This window comes from Amphiprion ocellaris, chromosome 2 (assembly GCF_022539595.1).
Source record: "Amphiprion ocellaris isolate individual 3 ecotype Okinawa chromosome 2, ASM2253959v1, whole genome shotgun sequence".
Lineage (NCBI taxonomy): Eukaryota > Metazoa > Chordata > Actinopteri > Pomacentridae > Amphiprion > Amphiprion ocellaris.
In genome coordinates this window covers 32,595,167-32,613,336 of record NC_072767.1, presented here as the reverse complement: position 1 = coordinate 32,613,336, position 18,170 = coordinate 32,595,167, and the positions used below count along the sequence as shown (strand labels likewise).

Genomic DNA, 18,170 nt, shown 5'->3' with positions numbered 1-18,170 from the left:
AATGTTGTGCAACAGAGTGACAGGAAAACAGGTCAGAGTTTTGTAAGAAAACCCAAAATTAAAAATAACTCAGGCAATTTCTGGGATATCAAGCTGTCAATCATTTTCTTCTCTCTGGTCAACTTTTGATCAAAAGAGCGATTTTCAAAAGTTACAAAGGAAAGACAGAAAAATCTTTTGTCTTATCATGAAAGAAAATCAACAGCATGCTGCATTTTAACATGATTTAAAAACTTGAGTGTATTTGACAAGTATCTCACTGATTATCAGCTCTAACTGCAGATAGTTATGCATCAAGTGTGTGAATGAAAACAATGTTCTAATGATCACCATCTAATTCAAGAGCTTTTTGAAAATCCTGTATTATACAAAGTCAAAGAATGCATCTCTGATATTATTCAGGGAGAACAAATGACATCAAGTACTGTTGGGTGAGAAAAAGGTGAGTATCTAAGACAAGTTTTGCATTTGTTTTATGAAGGTCAAGCTGTGGTAATTTTTTTTTTTTTTTAAAGCTGTTATCAACACTTGACCATGACATCACTGTAAGAGAAGGGCATCAATAGAACATGAAGCTGAAACATCACAACCATCAAGATTTTAATTCACAAATATCACATATTTGATAATATCAGGGTGGCGCTAATGAGCCAGGGAGCAGCTTCAGTTCAGACTGGATCTGTAAATCCCTTCTATTACCAAATAATTTAAGCACAACAATCAGTTCAGATCAAGATTCCAGAGCAGATGTAACTTTGGATTGTCAAGAGAAGTGAAAGATGGGTAAACCAGCCTAAAATCCTGCAGTGTGAATCTGGTGTTACATCTATGTTGCCATTGAAAAGCTTAAAGAATTTGTAAGTCTGCTAACACATTCAAAGTCTGAACCAAGCTTACTAGTTAACTGTCATTCTAAGTTGTATAATTGAAAGGAACTGCATTCAGGAGAAGATTTTTTAGGTTCTTACAGAAGTTTCAGGAAGAGGTGTAAAGTTTTCAAGGACCTAAAAGAGAAGTAAAGTTGCCTTTTATTGAAACTCCTATATTAGAAGACTGACGATCTAAAGAGACATTCAGGCAGGAGAAAAGTTCACAAGAGGTAGTTTCATTAAATGACCAAAAACAAAACAAAACCAAAAACAGAAGAGGAAACGAAAAAGTGCATGTGGTGGGAGGTGGGAGCTCTGTGGGCTCTGATGAACTGACATGTGGTTGCCTCGAATGAAAAGACGCGATACTTCCAGGCACAGCACTACCTGACGGTACAATGTGCACTTTTGACACGTGGATGCATGAACAACCAGAGTGTGTGTTAGCAAAGTGTTGAGGCAGTTGAATTTGAAAAGACAGAAGTTGCTTACGATATAGCACGGCTCGCAATACGCCTTCTTCTCCACAGCGTAGAAGGGCTTGCCCCGCAGCTTGGTGCTGCAGGTCATGCAGACGAAGCAGTCGACATGGAAGACCTGGTCCATGGCGGTGCAGCCGGTGCCTTCACCCACGACGTTCTCTCCACAGCTGGCACAGCGTCCTGCGGAGACGAGGAGCAGGAGGAACACAGTCACTATAAATCCACACATATTTCACATCAGATATTTATCAGTAAACACAGGCACAATCCCATCTCAGAAAATACTTGCAAAAACATCTAAACAAATCACTCAAACGTGTATATTACTGCATTTCCGTTCAGCTGAAGTGTTTGACCTGATGAGAATCATCCTACAGTGAAGCACATCTAGAACCATCAGGTCCAAATGTAACCAAAAGAAATGGTCTTTCATAAGAGACGCATACTTTCAACATATTTCTTAAAAAGATGTGAAAATAATAATTTGAATGGCAAAGATCACATCTTACCTTCAAATAAATCTGAGAATCAGAAAATCAAGAAGAGCTGCCAAAGCATCTCTACAGTTTGGTTGGACATGAAACTGTCTAAAACACCAGTACAAATGATGCATAACTCAAACAGTTCTTTGATTAAAAGGTCCAAGGTGAAAGCCTGAGCACAAAAAAAAATAAGGTAAGAATTTAGTTGCAGCTCTCAACAGACATTTAGGTATTAAACATTGAATCAAAGAACTTAAAAATCAGCCATGTATGGGTTTAAGAAAATGATCACGGTGTGGAGAAAAGGGATTCTACAATCCATTATGGGTCAAATCTGTAATTGTACCACATTTCCATCAAATATCTCCAATACTTTCATTTCTGTGGATTTATGTGTGCAAACTTCCCAGAGAATTAACAAGTTCCTCAAGTCCATCAAATCCAGAGTTCAGACAAATCAGCTAACACATGCAAAAACAATTTGTTTTTGTTTGTTTTGTTACATGCAGCAATGCATTATGGTACATAACACAACACTGAGAGTCCTGTCATCAGCTATGCAACAACAGCACACATAGAGGAGATTCATGCTGCTGTCCTGTTGAATATAATTTACTGCTCTGCAAATGTGGCCATTGAGTCAGTTCTAGAAAAGAGATGAGCAGCAACAGGAAGCAGCTTAGAAGCACCAACAGCTAAATAACATACTGAATAAACTTGTTGCAGCTGCAGGTTTTTAAGAATGGTTGTTGTAAAATGTGCGAGTGCTCAACTAGCAAAAGACTTGTTGAGCTCACCCTGAAAGTAGCTGTACTTTCAGAAAATACTGCCTCACTTGAGCAGCTGTTGTTTGGGGCTAAAACAATCTACCTGGAACTTCATTCGGGACATATCCACACATACACAGGTATTGTTTAAAGCATAGCCTTTCCTGTGTATTTTGGACTTTAAGTTCCCTAAAAACTGAACCTCTGAAAAACGACTTCCAGCGTGAAGATATTCAGAAACTCTGCAGTGTTTATATGTAAATAGGGGGTTTTCGCTTGTGACATTAGAGTGTCCACCCTGATCTCCTTTGTTTACAAAAGAGGAGATGATTTTTTGCATTTCAGTTGTGTCCAAAATGGTGCTGGTTTAGCCTGGCTAACCAGACTTTTTACAGGTTTACACATGAATGTACAGTTACTCTTCCACAGTCCCTTTGATGCATCACTGTCAATAGCCCATCGCCACCGGTCAGAGCTATTTTCCAAGTTTCTGACTGATCAACATGGCTTTAGGGTTCTGCTTGTTGCTTGCTCTTGGTAGTGCTGCAATAGTATTTTTGCATTATTAAGATTTTTTTGAGAACAAAGAAGGGGAAAAAAGTCTTGACAAAAAAACAAAATATACATGTGTGAACTAGACTGAAAACTGAGGCTATTCTGGTCGAAATGCAAAATAAACAACAGAGTTTCCAAAAAGGTTCTCATTCACCGGGGAAAAGTTCCTGTTGTGGAGAAGCGGGTTCTGGCTCTGTGTTGTGTTGCCTTCACAAATGCTTCTAACTGGCTTCTTCTCCATAGCAACGGCAGCCGATATTTAATCATATTTAGACATACTCTCAATGTTCTCTTACAAACCGAGTAGCCATAACTTAAACCTACAGAGTTGTTTACTTACCCAAGAGACTCCTGTGTTGCTGAGGATATTGTTCAAAGCACAAAAATTAAATGCTAAAAATACTTCTTGAACCAGTGGCTCTTTCCACTTAGCAACTGTATTGCAGTACATTATTTTATAAAATATGTATATAAATTGTGATCATAAATCTTCCAAGACCAGTTCAACATCTCCCAAAGGTGTTGAAAGGTGTTGAATGTAAAATGAAAGACAAAATTAAAGAAAATTATGAAATCTTAGTGTACATCTAATTGATTATCAAAACCTTTGATTAATTATTTATGTGCTAAAAGCATGAGAAATAATAACATAAAAAGCAGAAACTGCATGGATAAATAAGTCTGATGTGGATAGAGAACATTTATTTAAAGGATGTTTGGGCATCTGACTCCATTTACAGCTTAAATCCAAAGACCGAGCTGTTGTCCGCTCATCAACTCATCCTTCCTTGTGGCCAAAAATGTGAGCTGTCCCTTTAAATGCTCATTTCCTGATGTTAGAAGTGCCTAATCTTCATTTCTATTTCAAACACGGGATAAGGAAGGATTAAATACTATAATTATGCCACATTAAAGAAACCATACACATCACCAAAGAGTGACATCTGTTTAAAAAGTCAGGCTTTAAATGATAAAAAGAAAACTTTAGAAGTACAACGAAGTCTTTGTAAAAGGGGCACAAGTGAACTGATATTATTGCTCCAGAAAGAGCCTGATTGCATATTGCGGGACATGGCATTTGGATATCTTTAATTGAGTTGGAGATATCTTTAATTGAGTTTAAGATGTCCTCGACTCAATGCAAGTTATCTTCAACCCAATTAATAACACTGTCAATTTAATTACTGGTATCTTACAATAATAGGGTTTAAAAGCATATCTGAGAATGTTTTATTTTTTACACATCTGAGGACAGATGCAATCTCTCAGAGGAAGCATGATACAGTATATTTAATTAATTTAAGTTCAGCTCGATGGATCATTTTTCTTCCTTTTTCATTTTTTGCTTCATCTAAAGGCTGATTTGGGCGATGATTGACACTCTGTATGTTCTGAACAGAGCGGTTCAAGCGTGTTACAGACAGAGGCGAGACACTAACCGGGGGGAGATAGAGTATCTGATGCTTGCATTTTCACAGTTCCACTTGCTGTTTTCATATCAAAAAATTCAAACAGAGTGTAAAGCAGAATCTGTCTCAGGTATCAGCACAACTTTTGGAAGTCATATGTTGCTGAGATCAAATATCTGCTTGACTGCGAGGCTTGTTAATGGTATTCTAATCTCAGAAAACTCATTATCTTATCACGGGAAATGGAGTAAAGTTGCTGAAAGAACCAACTTTTTCCAGCAACATTTTGAAAACATTATTGAAACACTGAAATACTGGATATTTGTGACTCTCGTATTACAGGACTCATCATTTATTCACCGGGGAGGCATTAGGATACAAAAAAAGTGACATTTAACTTTAAAAATTCTTGTCACAGCAGCATTTTGTACATTAATTTAGCGACTGCTGTCATCCGGCGGAGACAAGTTTACATAAAGCCCGCCATCGGATTCATCTGTTCCCACAGCTCTATCCACACCTCAATTACGGCTGTGTTACCTACTGTACAGGGAGGCAGATTAAACAAACTAGTGAAGGCACGTCTCGGGGGGACATGTGGGTGTCAGCGGAATCACAAGCAGGGTAATCACTTCAGAGAGCCAGAGGGAAAGAGAAAGGGAGAGAGAGCGAGTGAGAGACAGAGACGGAACGCGCCGAGCCTGTTAGTGGCTTCAGATCACAGGCCATCTTCAGTGAGTGGATGAGAATGCCAAACATGTCCCACAGGGCTCCCACTTTAAATAGCGAGAAAGAAACCTCTCGGAAATCCTTTTCCTTTTGGCAGTCTGTGATCGCGAAGGCCCTCAGGAGCTATTTGTGCACGAGTGTGCGTACAGTGTACACAGTTTTACCCCAACATGCACACACAGACCAGAAAAAAAAAAAAAATCTCTTTGCGCCAAGCATGCCGCACATGTAGATGAATATATACAAACACAGACATGTATCACATACTGTATGCAAACCCACAGACATGTCATGCCATGCAGCCCACACATGAATTCACATCGTTAGGAGACAAAGAGCAGCAGATCCGACATTGTTTACAGTCGGATTTGAAACTACAGTATGCTTTTATATTCCTGTGGATTCCCCCAAAAGCTTAACTACTGGTGAGATTAGGACACTTAAAATATTGTCATTGCTTAGACTATAAAATGTCATGAAATAGAGTAATATCTTTGCCATAATTTCCTCAAGCCTCCGTTCAGACACAGACAGCTCACTGTTTTTTCCACCTACACTTCAGAACACAAATATACTGTATGTGGTTTACTGACAGAAGACAAACAAAAGCAGCAATATTCACATCGGAGAAGCTGGAACCAGAGAACTGCAGACATTTATGTCCAAATAAAAACTTAAAATGTGATGATAGTTCTGCTGATCAACTAACTGACTGACTCCTCTTTTAAACTCTAATTTCTATTGTTGTTTTTGATTCGACCTTCTGGTGTTCACTGCTATTGTACTGAGAATCACTGATAAAAAATTCTACTCTAATGTGGATGCAGTGCAGGAGAAATTCAGTATATAATAGTAATTATTACTGTAGTACTGTATGCAGCTGGCCAGAATTTAGTCAGGAGAAGCTTGAAATACGTTGTGAAACCAGGAGCCTAAATTTAACCAAGCTTCTAATCTGTAGTGAAAATGTCAACCAAAGCGTGACGTTTTTCTAAACTGCCTAAATCTAACAAAATGACAAATAAAAAACAAAACTTTGGTCAAAGAATAGCGACCTCACACTGCATGTGAACCCCAGTCTCCTGAATGAGGGTCATGATGCTGACTTATACCCTCATGCTCCTCTTTCTGTGGACTTGGAGGCTTTTTCAAAATAAGAGGTTTTCCTATTAAATCCCACTCTTAGCTTTCGGTGAAAAAAATGTTTCTTTAAAAATAAAATTTCTTTTGAAACATAATGTAACACAATGGAGTTATTGGGAGACAGTGTTGCTCTACAACACAACTGTTTTGCTGTATACTCACTCTCACTATAAAGTAAGAAACCACTGCTGCTGTTGTTATCTTAAAAACATTTACACTATTTGTATCGTGAGGCCGATGCCAGGATCTAACAGTGAAGCGGTTAAGTCTCTTTTTAAATCAACTTAACATTTTTAGAGTAAAGAATCAAAAATGGTCCCTGCGACAAACCACAACACTTTTGGTTTTAAATTCTACTGTAACTTCTTTTCCTGCAAGGTATGAAAATGATTCCACAAAGTGCAAAAACGTAAAGCTTTGCAGCGTGTATGTTTTCTTCCAACAGTCCTACTGTATGATAACAGGGACGAGTGCAGAGAGTTTTACGAGGCTTCACATCAATAATTTCATACGTCTGCGTTGGAAATAAGCATTTTCAATTTTGAGACACTACTTCAATTGACTTCTTGAATAATACAGGACAGCAATTGAAGCAACATCGTATTTACCCCTGTGGAGATGATCCCAAATACTTTCGAACTATTTCAGCTGGGCATAAAGGAATCATGAAAGGCCTCACCGCTCCCCAGCGTCCCTTTGCGCGGGGAATGGAACCAGAGTCTTGATATCTAAACTTCAAATACTTCCTGTAGAACCAATGCAATGGTGACGGGGCGGGAGGGGGAGTTCATTTACACTTTACTCACTTTCTTTCCTTTCATTCTTCAAGCCTCAGAAGTGTCTCTTCTCTGTTACATCGAAAGTCAAAAGAAGGACTGAAGAGAAAAATCTTTTCTTCTTTTCTTTTTTTTTTAAAAAAAAGAAGCACATTCCCTGTGAGCTATAGAGGCTTAGAATGGTTAGACAATTTAATTGGATAAAAGGAAAAGATTAAAGAGGCCCTGACTCTGTTCCATAAATAATTGATTTCTAATGTATTTGTAGTGGCAGTGAGACGCTGTTGTTTGGGATTGGGGGATGTTGAGTGGCAGAACGCTTCAGATTTCCCTCAGTCTTTGCCTTCTTTGTTTTTTCACGCCGTGATATTGAAGCAGCATGAAAGGCAGAGAGGGAGCACACTTGCAGCTCAATTTGATCTTACATCGTCAGAAATCAAAGATCGTGCATGTAAAGAAGGATCGCAAGGAACTTTTTTTTGTGGGAGACCAAACTTTTCACACTATGTTACCAAAGAATACAATTCTGCTGGTGCAACCCTTGCAAACCCCAAAGGCAAAGCCAGCAACTGCTGCTCGTATCCAAAACTAATAAAAGAACCACAAAATCCATTTTAGGACTTCAACTAAACTTTTGTGCTTGGATTAAAATATCTGATAGATACGATGGTAAAAATGCAAAACACATTCAACTACTGCACATGCTGCATTCTGATATTAAGGCCATAACATGGATAAAATATACTTAATACAGCTTTATTATTTAATAAAGTGTTTCTACAACTTAGCTGACACCAAACAGCATTAATTTCTTATGACAAGCTATAAAAGGTGGGCTAAATAAAGACACAAAGTTGTGACAAATTCTTCACCCTTAATTAAAGACATACATAATAGGTCAGCGAGTGGTTAAAATACTGTAACTCTGTCGAACTCTTTTGGAGTGTAACTGCCATAGGCCATGATTTGTGCGCTGTTTCATCTCTTTCCCCTCTAGGTTAATCTACTTTGTTGCTGCAGATTGCCCTCCATGCAGCCTGACAATGCTGTGGCCTTCAGTTGCCTTGGAATGACAAGAGAAATAGCTGTCATCGCTGCATTTCAATCTCTGGATGTCTCTTTCCTAACCCCTGCCTTTAATCTCATTCCCAACGTCAGCAAATAGCAATCTGCAGAACTGCTGCGGCGATGGTGGAGGATGGAGGATAGGCGAGCCTGTGCCACTAAGCATTACAGCTCGGCCTGTCAGGGCCCACGGCGGCCGGCGGAGGGAGGACTGAGTGTAGGTTACATGTTTTAAGAGCAGGTTGGCAGGAGGGACGAGGAGGGGTGCCACGGAGGGATCCGGGGCTGGCGAACGGGGTGAAAGGGAAGAGCGGTAGGCAAGGAGGTAGGCCGGGGAGAGGTAAGAGTGTTTGCAGCAGGGCATGTTTACATGCTGCGTGTGTTGTTTTTTTTTTGGTTTTTTTTTGCTGTTTATCCGTGCGCTCGCAAGTATGTCTGCGTTTGCGTGAGCATGAGCATGCGGATGTCTACTCATTCCTGAGGTCAAACGCTCACTCACAAATGAAATCTAGCAACGTGAGTGCCCAGAAGCATCAGCTGGGCTCGCACGGCAGCTGATCTTGCAAGCCTCAGTGGAGCTGTCTCAACGAGGCAGGATAGCAAGCGCCGAGCCTGGCGGGGGAGGAAGGGGCGGGCGGAGGGGAGGGAGGCGGAGGGGAGGAGGGTGGTCACCTCACGTGAACCGCTGCCAAAAAGCGGGCTTCTGTCGCCGGGAAGAGAAGCCCCATGCTGGCACACTGCATCAGCTGAGAAACTAGAAAGCAGCACTGCGAGGTCAGAGGCAGTGGAGATAATGAGGAGAGAAAAAAAAAAAAAACAGGCAAAGAGGAGCCATAAACTAGTATTGAAAGTATTGAAAACATCACGTGACCAGCAAGATGATGACATAGCAGAATAACCGCTAAGATCTCATTCATAAAAGACGTGTATTATTGACAGTTTCAATAAAAAGCTGTTGGTTTTTGCAGAATTTCTTTAATGTGGCAAATTTGTAGATTAAGATTCAAAGCATTCCGTGTTATTTACATAAGAAAAGGGGTCTTAGAAGTCAAATCCGCAGCCTCACACTGACATACATACTGCATTTTTCTTATAAAAAGCAGCTATGATGGATCATCCGTGGGTATTGTGTTGTCTAATTCAACCCTTTGCAGTCGTACATTATAATCCACTGTAGGTGGTCTAGTGATGCATGCATGGGCTTTAGACAAGTTGCCATGTCACCAGACTGCTTCGTATGCTGCCCCCCTCCCCCTGGGTGGTCTGTGACCTCCTTCCAGCAGCATTATGCTTTTCTGTCTCACAGTGATCGCTGCAACGTACATACACACACACACACAAGGACTACAACACAGCACAACAAAGTGAATGTCAACACTTATCCATAGTGATTGGAGGAAATCTTCACATAGTCAAAGAGGAAATAGGCTCTTCGAGGGAATGGGCCTGTGAGGAGATTACACCGTTAAGGGAAAAAAAAAAAAGATCCAGTCAGGTTCAAACCAAAATGATTCTAGTATTTTCATTTTGTTGTTTTTTTTTAATTACATGTCACTTTTTTGAAAGTGGCTCTAGAAATGTTTTCATTAGATTTAAAGTTATAATCCTTAAGATTTTCGCTCTGACTGATTTAGCTACACCTGTGGTTACCATGGTAACTCAGAGTGCAGTTTAAACACTTCAACAGACGGTTGTAGAGCAGCTACTTTACCAGAAATGTGACAGATAAGCAGCTGTTGATGTTTTGTAGACCCATAGTTGGTGATCATATTCAGAATTGACCTCAGTCACAAATATGATGCAAATATGGTCACAATTAAAGCCATTTGTTTTCTGACCTGTTGAATTATTATTATTATTGTTGCTAAATCCTTACGTACATCGCCTTGGGAATTTAAATACAGACTACAATAAATGTAAGCAATTGTGGTCCACTAAGTAATTTATGCTGCAGTACATGTTTTGAACAAAGATAAGAATTCTGTGAAACCAAAAGTAATGTGTAACAAGGCTCTTTCAGATGCAACGCAGTTTGTGATGTGTTCATGCTGGGTTTAGCGCCCTGATGGGGGGTAGTCACAGTGCAGAGAACAAAATAGGTAAAGTTTTCCAAACTTCCAGTTGGATTACATCACTTCATCCTTTCAAGTTAAAAGCTCCCAGTTTGTTGTAAATGCCTCAACAACAGAAAAACACTTTGTTTCTGTTGGCCATACAGGTATATGTCATTATGTGTTAAACCACTAAACACATTTTTATGTCCTAACTTGTATCATTTTTGCATCAGATTAATGTGAAAGTGTCTTTATTTATATAAAGAAAACACTAAATTCTACCAGGGTGCAATTCAAAATATCATATATATATATATATATATATATATATATATATATATATATATATATATATATCAAAAATCAAAACTGTCTTTGGTTCAGGCAAGTTGTAATTATCCTTTTATGTCAGTTGGTACCGGCCATGATTCATATTGCCAGTAGAGTAAGACTCCATCACCAACATTATAAAATACTATATAGGGGGCTGAATACAGTATCAACTAATATGCAAAGTCCATAAATTAGAAATTGCTTCTGAATGTATACATGAAATTGACTAGATAATAATAAAAATCAACATGTGTGGTAAATCTTAAGTTGTTAGGTTTGCCACACACAACCATCAGCACATTGTGTTGTGTATGAAGTCGCAAAACATAACTTCAGCTGCTGCATCCCATTTGGCATGTGCAAACATTGTCATCTGTGGCTGATTCTCGCTCTAATGTATATTTTTCTGCCGCATGTTCCATTTAAAATGTTCTTTTGCATCAAACGCACCAGACACTGCTACCTTGACTCACACACGGACTGCTCAGTGTGTGTATTCTTTGTTTTTAACCGGTAAAATGATGCAGTTTAAGTTGCCTTTTGTTGATTATTTTAACAGAGTGTTTATATCTGATACATTTTGCTGCCATTTATAGACCCTACAGAATTTTTGTGGATTTTCTGGGTGATATATGTCGGTGTCTGAAATGATTGGCATATGGGATAAAGACTGTAAACATATTAAATGACTGTTGCTGATTTGCTGAAATTCTAAAGGATTAAAACTTAAAACATCTTGATAGTTTATGCAGTTTTATGTAAAGCACACTGAAATTTACATGCATTATCATTTTGCATCTGCTTGTCTACAGGAGCTTTTGTTTTGTCGTCTCTGCATACACGCCAAATGAACATGACATTAAAGGTACACCTTCATACACTAAATGGAATCAGTTATCTGTATTGGGGGAGATGGTTGGCCAAAGGCATTTGGAGATTGTGGAGGTGGAGCGTGGTGGGGAAGCAGGTTGGGGGTGGGGGTGGCATCTTTTTTTAGGAAGCAGAAAGGTTTTCACTCTGACATACAACCCACTTGTTATGACATGTAGAAGCACATCTAAAAGCAAACTCCTAAGAGGTTGCTGAGGGCGACCTCAGTAAAATGCAAATGAATTCCACCAGAGTATCTTAGACAATGCACAAAGCTGTCTAAACTGGAAGCCTATTAATACGTTAAGTTATGTTGCTCAGTTGTATTACAAAGAATTAGAGGCAGCTCCACAAGAGCGCACAGTGTGAACCTAAACTTTTTTCTGACCCAATTACCTCAGCTGATCTGTTCTGACTCCGCTGGCCTGTACTGTTACTGGAGCTACACTGCCATTTGTACCTCTTCCAAGATTCCTCATGAACCTTTCATGTGAGGTGCCTTATAAATTATGAGGGCTTCTCCAGCTGACATTATGAGAAAAAAATGGCAAAGCCTGCCTTTTCTTCCCTGGCTCTTATCATAAAACAAAGGCTAGCTCAAACCGGGAGGAGAGGCTTTCCCGACAGCTCAGAGTCCTGTGTGGAGAACATTAGCCCATATGGATCTCTGCTAATTTCAAATGACTGCCTTCCATCTGATAATAACATTTATGCCACAGCTCGGATATCTCTCTGGAAAATCAGTCTGTATAAATATTGATTGGATATTAAAAATTTCACATCTTTCTTAATTCTATACGATGGAATACTGAAAGTCTGGGATCACAGAGCAGAATTCTCAACTTGTCATTTTGGTGTTGTAGGAGAAATAAAAAAGATTCTCTGCGGCAGAGGGAACTACACTGCATAAGTATCATCATCACTAATTGTAAATAATGCAAAGCATCTCATCCTTTCAATTATTCAGCTTTATGTCCTGGTTTTGGTTGACAGAAATGTAGTGATGACAAAATATTGTAAGTTCCTCTGATGCACAAATGCCAAGGCATCTGTACTGCGAGCTGAGTAGCTGTGTCTTATTAGATTTCCACAAACACAGTACACCTACGCACAACCTAAGTGGATTAAATATGACGGATGATGACATTTGGAGAAAAGGCTCTTTCAGATTACTCAAATCTAATCTGGAACTCTAAATCAGGACTAATCAGTTGCTTTTCAAAGAAGCTTCAATCACAAGGGAGAATTTCTGGCTTGCAAACTGGGTTTCTCGCAAGAAAAGCCGTTCTTTTATAGTGCATCATTTTCAGGTTTTTTCACAGCTTGAGGAGCGTTTGCATTTGCTGCTTTTTTATCTGCCGGGTTTTGCCGCAGAAGGTCTTCAAAGACTTGTCCGGTGCAATTGCTGGACTGCAGTTGTTGTAAACGAGCATAATAATGTTGTGTAACTTGGAAGATACAATGGCGCTCCGCTGAGTGTCATGAAAAGTTTCCCTGTGACATCACAGAGCCAGAGTGTAACGTTAATTCAATTCAATTAACCCCCTCTGGACCAATGAAAACTCACTATTTCGGATTAGAAGCTCATCAAAGACATTAGTGACACCAATAAAACTTTGCTATGGGAAGACAATGATCCAGTCCAGTAGCGTGCAAGAGATCGCAGCCCCACTTTGATTAATCTTGTTAATTACTAGCCTTAGGGTCTCAAAAACTGCTAGCCCTCTTTCCCCCCTTTACCCCTGATAAAAAAGGAGAGGCTTGTGTGCCATTAGGTTCTTTGTAATTACAAAAGTCTCGTGCTCTGGGACTGATTCTCCCACAGCCCTGGATATACAGTAGGAAACATCCCGGACTGAAGTTAATTTTAACATCACTGTGGTGACTATATGTACATTATTCAGCGGGGGAGGAGGACGGCTCTGTGGATTTGCGGAGCAGTCTGTGCCGGCGCTTGAACTCTCTCCTAATGAGTCCCAGCAGTCACCTCAGTCGTGGGCTTTTTCTGCCCTCACCCTCTCCCTATCTCTCAGTTAATTCAGCTGTCGCCTTGTTTAACCACAAGATGACCCTCACTACCCCTCCGCCACGGTAACAGCCAGCCGCCGGCAGCCGGGGATGCACACGCTATCCTAACTTGCTCTGGCTACCTCAGCTCACATATGACCCATTTCCCAACTCACATGTCCTTGCATTACCAGCCCTCAGCCAGTCAGTGTTGTTGCAGGCAAACAGCAGTAACATCATGCACGGTATAGCAGTACACTGAGTTCATGCCAGGTCTGCCTTGCTACACATTAACTCAAAAATTAGGCCAACAAGGCCACTCCCCTGTAAAATGACTACACTTTGCTTAAGCCAGCAGATCCATTTGACCTATGTCTAATGTGAACCAATTAAGGTCTTTACATCAGTGCGCACCAACGTGAAGCCGAATATCCCTTAATACCAGTTAAATACATGTCCCTGTAGCTATAATACACCTACACATGCTATCATGGTGTGCTGTGTGATTATGTGCTGATATAAAGCCTGCTCCAGAGTCCCACTGACTGTACTGAATGAGGTATCTAATGGGCATGGGAACTAATTCCAGGGCAAAGGGGATTAAAGGCTAGAGAAGAGAGAGCAGCAGAGGGATGGCACTCGCTGGCAGCTGAGGGTGCAGAGGGCGGAAAAATAGAAATGAAATATAAATGCACAGAATCCTTGCCTTTTGAATCCTATTTTGCAAAATAGTATTAAATTTGGTATTTTGTTTAATCCCGGCAGTTATATTTTTATTTTTTTCAAATGAGAGCAAAATTAAATATCAAGTGCTTCACTGGAAAAAAAGGGAAAGAGCAATGCAATGCTGTAAAAAGGTGGACAATGAAATGAGGCGCAGTTTTATCAAAATCTGGATGTTTCATCTGCCCAAAGCCTTGACTGTATCTCCTATTGTCATTATACCCTGAGCCTTATCCTTTGATCTCAATGATACAGTTTGGAGACTCTACCTTGAGGACTGCTTTCCAGACTGATACAGCCGTGGCTGTTTCCACACCATGGAAATTAATGGATAAGAAGTACCAGGTTAGTCCTGTCTGGATCTCACACACCTGAACTGTGTTCCAAAGCCTCCAGCCATTTTCCAAAAACAATGTTCCAGTGATACCAAACTAACTTTGTAGGTCACTGGGTGGGCTAATCTAGGAAACCTTATGCCAGTAAGCCATTAACCCACTATCCCACATTACTTTATCCAGCAATTAAGCCTAGCGGCAGATATAAGCAGTGATCCAAAAGTTCCCATAATGTTTGTGGTGCACAAACACAAAGAGAATCATGGTCACACAAGTCAGACATGTTTAAATAGTGACTGTTCTAAATCAGCAGACCACTTGACGCTGCGCTATTAACACCAGGACGTGTTTTAAACTTGGTATGTGACTACTGCTAGGTGCACATTTGTGATTTCTCCATGGAGCTCAAACTGGAACAAAAATCACATTTTGTGTCAGTCAGTAGCCGAGATGATCCAAATTATCCAACGTTCATGCAGAAGATCATCACTGGTTACAAGAGGTAGGTGTACAGCTACCAGTGACAGAAGTAACAGTAGTTGTCGCAGTTTCAATAACGGACAAGTCGCATCAGGTCAGGAGCGCAACAGCAGAATGCTCGTCGTTTTCTTCAACATTCATGGCATTGTAGGGTTGGGAAATATAGGTAAAAAAATGCATCATGATGAAATATATCACTAACTATTATTATTACTGACCTTTTCTAAGGACAAGAAAAAAAGGTGTATTTTAACTTTATCCACCTCACTTTAGCCTATTGGTCAGTGTACAAAGGTAATAATTTTAATGCTAGCACAACAATTAAGAACATAAAAAACATATCCATTTACACACACAAATAAAAATAGAAATAAGTATAACCCTGATACACATTAGCTAATGAAAGCAAGTAAAAGCCGGACGTGTACACAGAACAACCAGGGTGAAGCTGGCGTTCTCTTGTTAATGTTCTCAATGGCTGGACAAGACCTGGTATCACTCGATGGAGAACCTGCACCGGCCTCTGTTTAGGAGATTCATCACCCGTGGTAGAAGGTGCTTGACATAATCACATCCAGGGAGAAATTCAAGTGCTGGTAGCACTGCACAAAGACACTAATTCAACAGGGATGGTAGTCAAACATAAATCAGGTATGTTTTTTATTTTCATAGGCACAGTTTCAGAACTTTTTGATCACACCTCATACGTTTTGAACTAGAATCAGTATGTTTGGTTTATTCAGAAGTAATGGAGGATGCACTTTCACCAGATGTTATGGTGAAAAGTGACTGAGTGAGTACTCCTAATGAGATCACATTGCCTGCACTAATGTTTACAAAACCGCTGTGCAGTGTATGAAAAAGATAGCTATTTGTCTGCAAAGCTGCTCCCTGTAGTGGTTACGTGTGAATCAAACAGTGAGTCAGGGGACTAATTTTAGCCATTTCTCTACAAGCAACTATGGAAGTCGTTGTTATGAAGCGACTGTTGTCATGTGAGTGACACTTGGAGCAGAGAAAACAGATCTTCTTATAGCAGCAGAGACCATTTAGTCTCATTCAGGCACACACGTGGGTTTCAGGGAGTGAATTAAATTTCCCTCAGCACAATACAGAGCAAACACATCACTACGATATGTGATACACAAGGTGGACAAGGGAAACGATCCTGTTGCCATGTGTAGCAGTAATGAGAAACTTGAAGAGGAGGAGGCAGGGGTGGATGGAGAAATCAAGTAAAGAAGACAGTGACATTATGAGAGAGTGGACGATTTAAAATAAAAAACACTTCACTGACTTTATGAATGCAACTGGTGATAACAGAGTCAGCTGATGTCTATTGTATGCTTGAAATAAATGTATTATACTCACTTTCCATACTTTCCATAAAGAGGCCTACAATTCAGCACATAGTAGAAAATGATGGATCTGGGAACTGTGTCTCATGGGATTCGTGTTATTTGTTCCTCTTGAACTATTACACCCTCCAATATACAGAAGGTCTTCATTGATTTCTTTACTGGTAAAGTAGATGGTAACATGGTGTGTATATTGTGTATCTCAGGAGATGTTCTGGTTAAGAGAAAGCTAAATTAATAAACAGAAAGAGAATTGATACTTTGACAATTCTGTTTGCTCTATCGATATAAAAAAGAGGATATTGTTTCGATTTATTTGGTTTCTTCTGTAACATGGTTTCACTGCTAGTAAGCTAAACTAATGGTAGCAAAAAAGCTGTAAACCCTCGAAACCCCAAGAAGGCTTTTAATATAAAGTCTTGAAGGAAACAGCACAACCGTAACTAGATGGAGAGAGAACTCAAAAAAAAACTTGTACCATATAACAATATAATATTAAATTTAATAATATAAATATATAAAGCAAATAAAAAAGATAAATTTCTGTGATAATTTCATTTACAACATTTTTAAAAACATGGATTCGACAGGGACTACTGAATGCCCACAGATGTCACCAATACTAGAAAAATAATGGCTCTCTATACTATAGATATTTTTTATATTTCTTCATACTTACTGCACAGTCGGCAGTTCAGTTCGTTTAAGCCAAAAAAAGTTCTTATATGCACATTTGTATACTTGCTCCAAAACTTTTCTATTTGTCTTTTCAGGAATTTTTTGCAGGATTTTAAACATATTTCAGAATAATAATAATCATTAAATATATAACAGACTAAAAAATAAATGGACAGCCTGTTACATTGAAGATATAATGAGAAGATCACTTCAGATCTGTAACACCTATGATTCTTGGCATTTTTCAGGCATTCAGTGTTAATCACTTCAGTATTTACTGCTGATGTGACAAGTCAAAAAGCCTAGTGCTAATGGGGTGTAAATGAGATGAGCTGTGGTGTCTTACCAAAATACTCCTCAGATGGAGGGTTGTCCATGTCAAACAGCATCTTCTTGGTCAGGCGTTCCAGCTCATCTTCAGGGTGAGCCACGGGAGCACTGCCCTGATAAACCAGACAAAGAAGCATTCAGCAGCTGTGATTCACGAAGCTCAACAAGGAGATGAAAAACATTTTAGCAGTTTCTTGCATTCACTTTCACCTCTCTGATGAATATTACCCGCAGTCTGTGTTGGTTCAGATGAAAAGAAAAAGTGCAGCGAATGTATTCTCAACAAAATGTGTCCAACTTCAACTTAACGCTTCAGAAAAACCTGACTTAAATAAATCAGGTTGAACCGTCTCAAGGTCAAACAAAACACATTGGCTGTAATTAACATGCAGTGGATGGTCTTGGTCTGCCTTTCTCCTCTGAGATATCTGACCCTGGCTCAGGCCCCGGTGGTGTGCAGCCCAGAAGGTTGTGCATTTCCTTCTGTGCAATACAAGTATGTGGAAAAAAACTGTGACCCTGACTAATCCTTGTGTTTGGAAAATGATGATAGCAAGAGGAAAAGAAGAGGCAGATATTAGAAGAAAGCTGCTTTTTAAGTCTCGTACATTTGGGTGATAGGTCGGGAGATAGTTATGTAGTCGCACTCTGAGCACAAAAGGACTTTAGGTGAGAGCTGTGCTGGGGCCTAATCTGTAAAAGATTCTGGAAAGGATGACATAACT

At 39.6% G+C, this 18,170-nt stretch overlaps 1 protein-coding gene across 4 annotated transcripts in view; it reads right to left on the bottom strand.

Annotated features, from left to right (window-relative positions):
* Positions 1 to 18,170, bottom strand: part of lpp (LIM domain containing preferred translocation partner in lipoma) — a 217,564-nt gene that overhangs the window by 29,952 nt on the left and 169,442 nt on the right. For all 4 annotated transcript variants that reach the window (XM_023268061.3, XM_035947166.2, XM_055014703.1 and 1 more), the window contains 2 exons: positions 17,462 to 17,558; positions 1,362 to 1,531 (listed from right to left, as the gene is read on the bottom strand). In XM_023268061.3, coding sequence (XP_023123829.2) covers positions 1,362 to 1,531; positions 17,462 to 17,558 — 267 coding nt within the window. The remainder of the gene's footprint in view (positions 1 to 1,361; positions 1,532 to 17,461; positions 17,559 to 18,170) is intronic.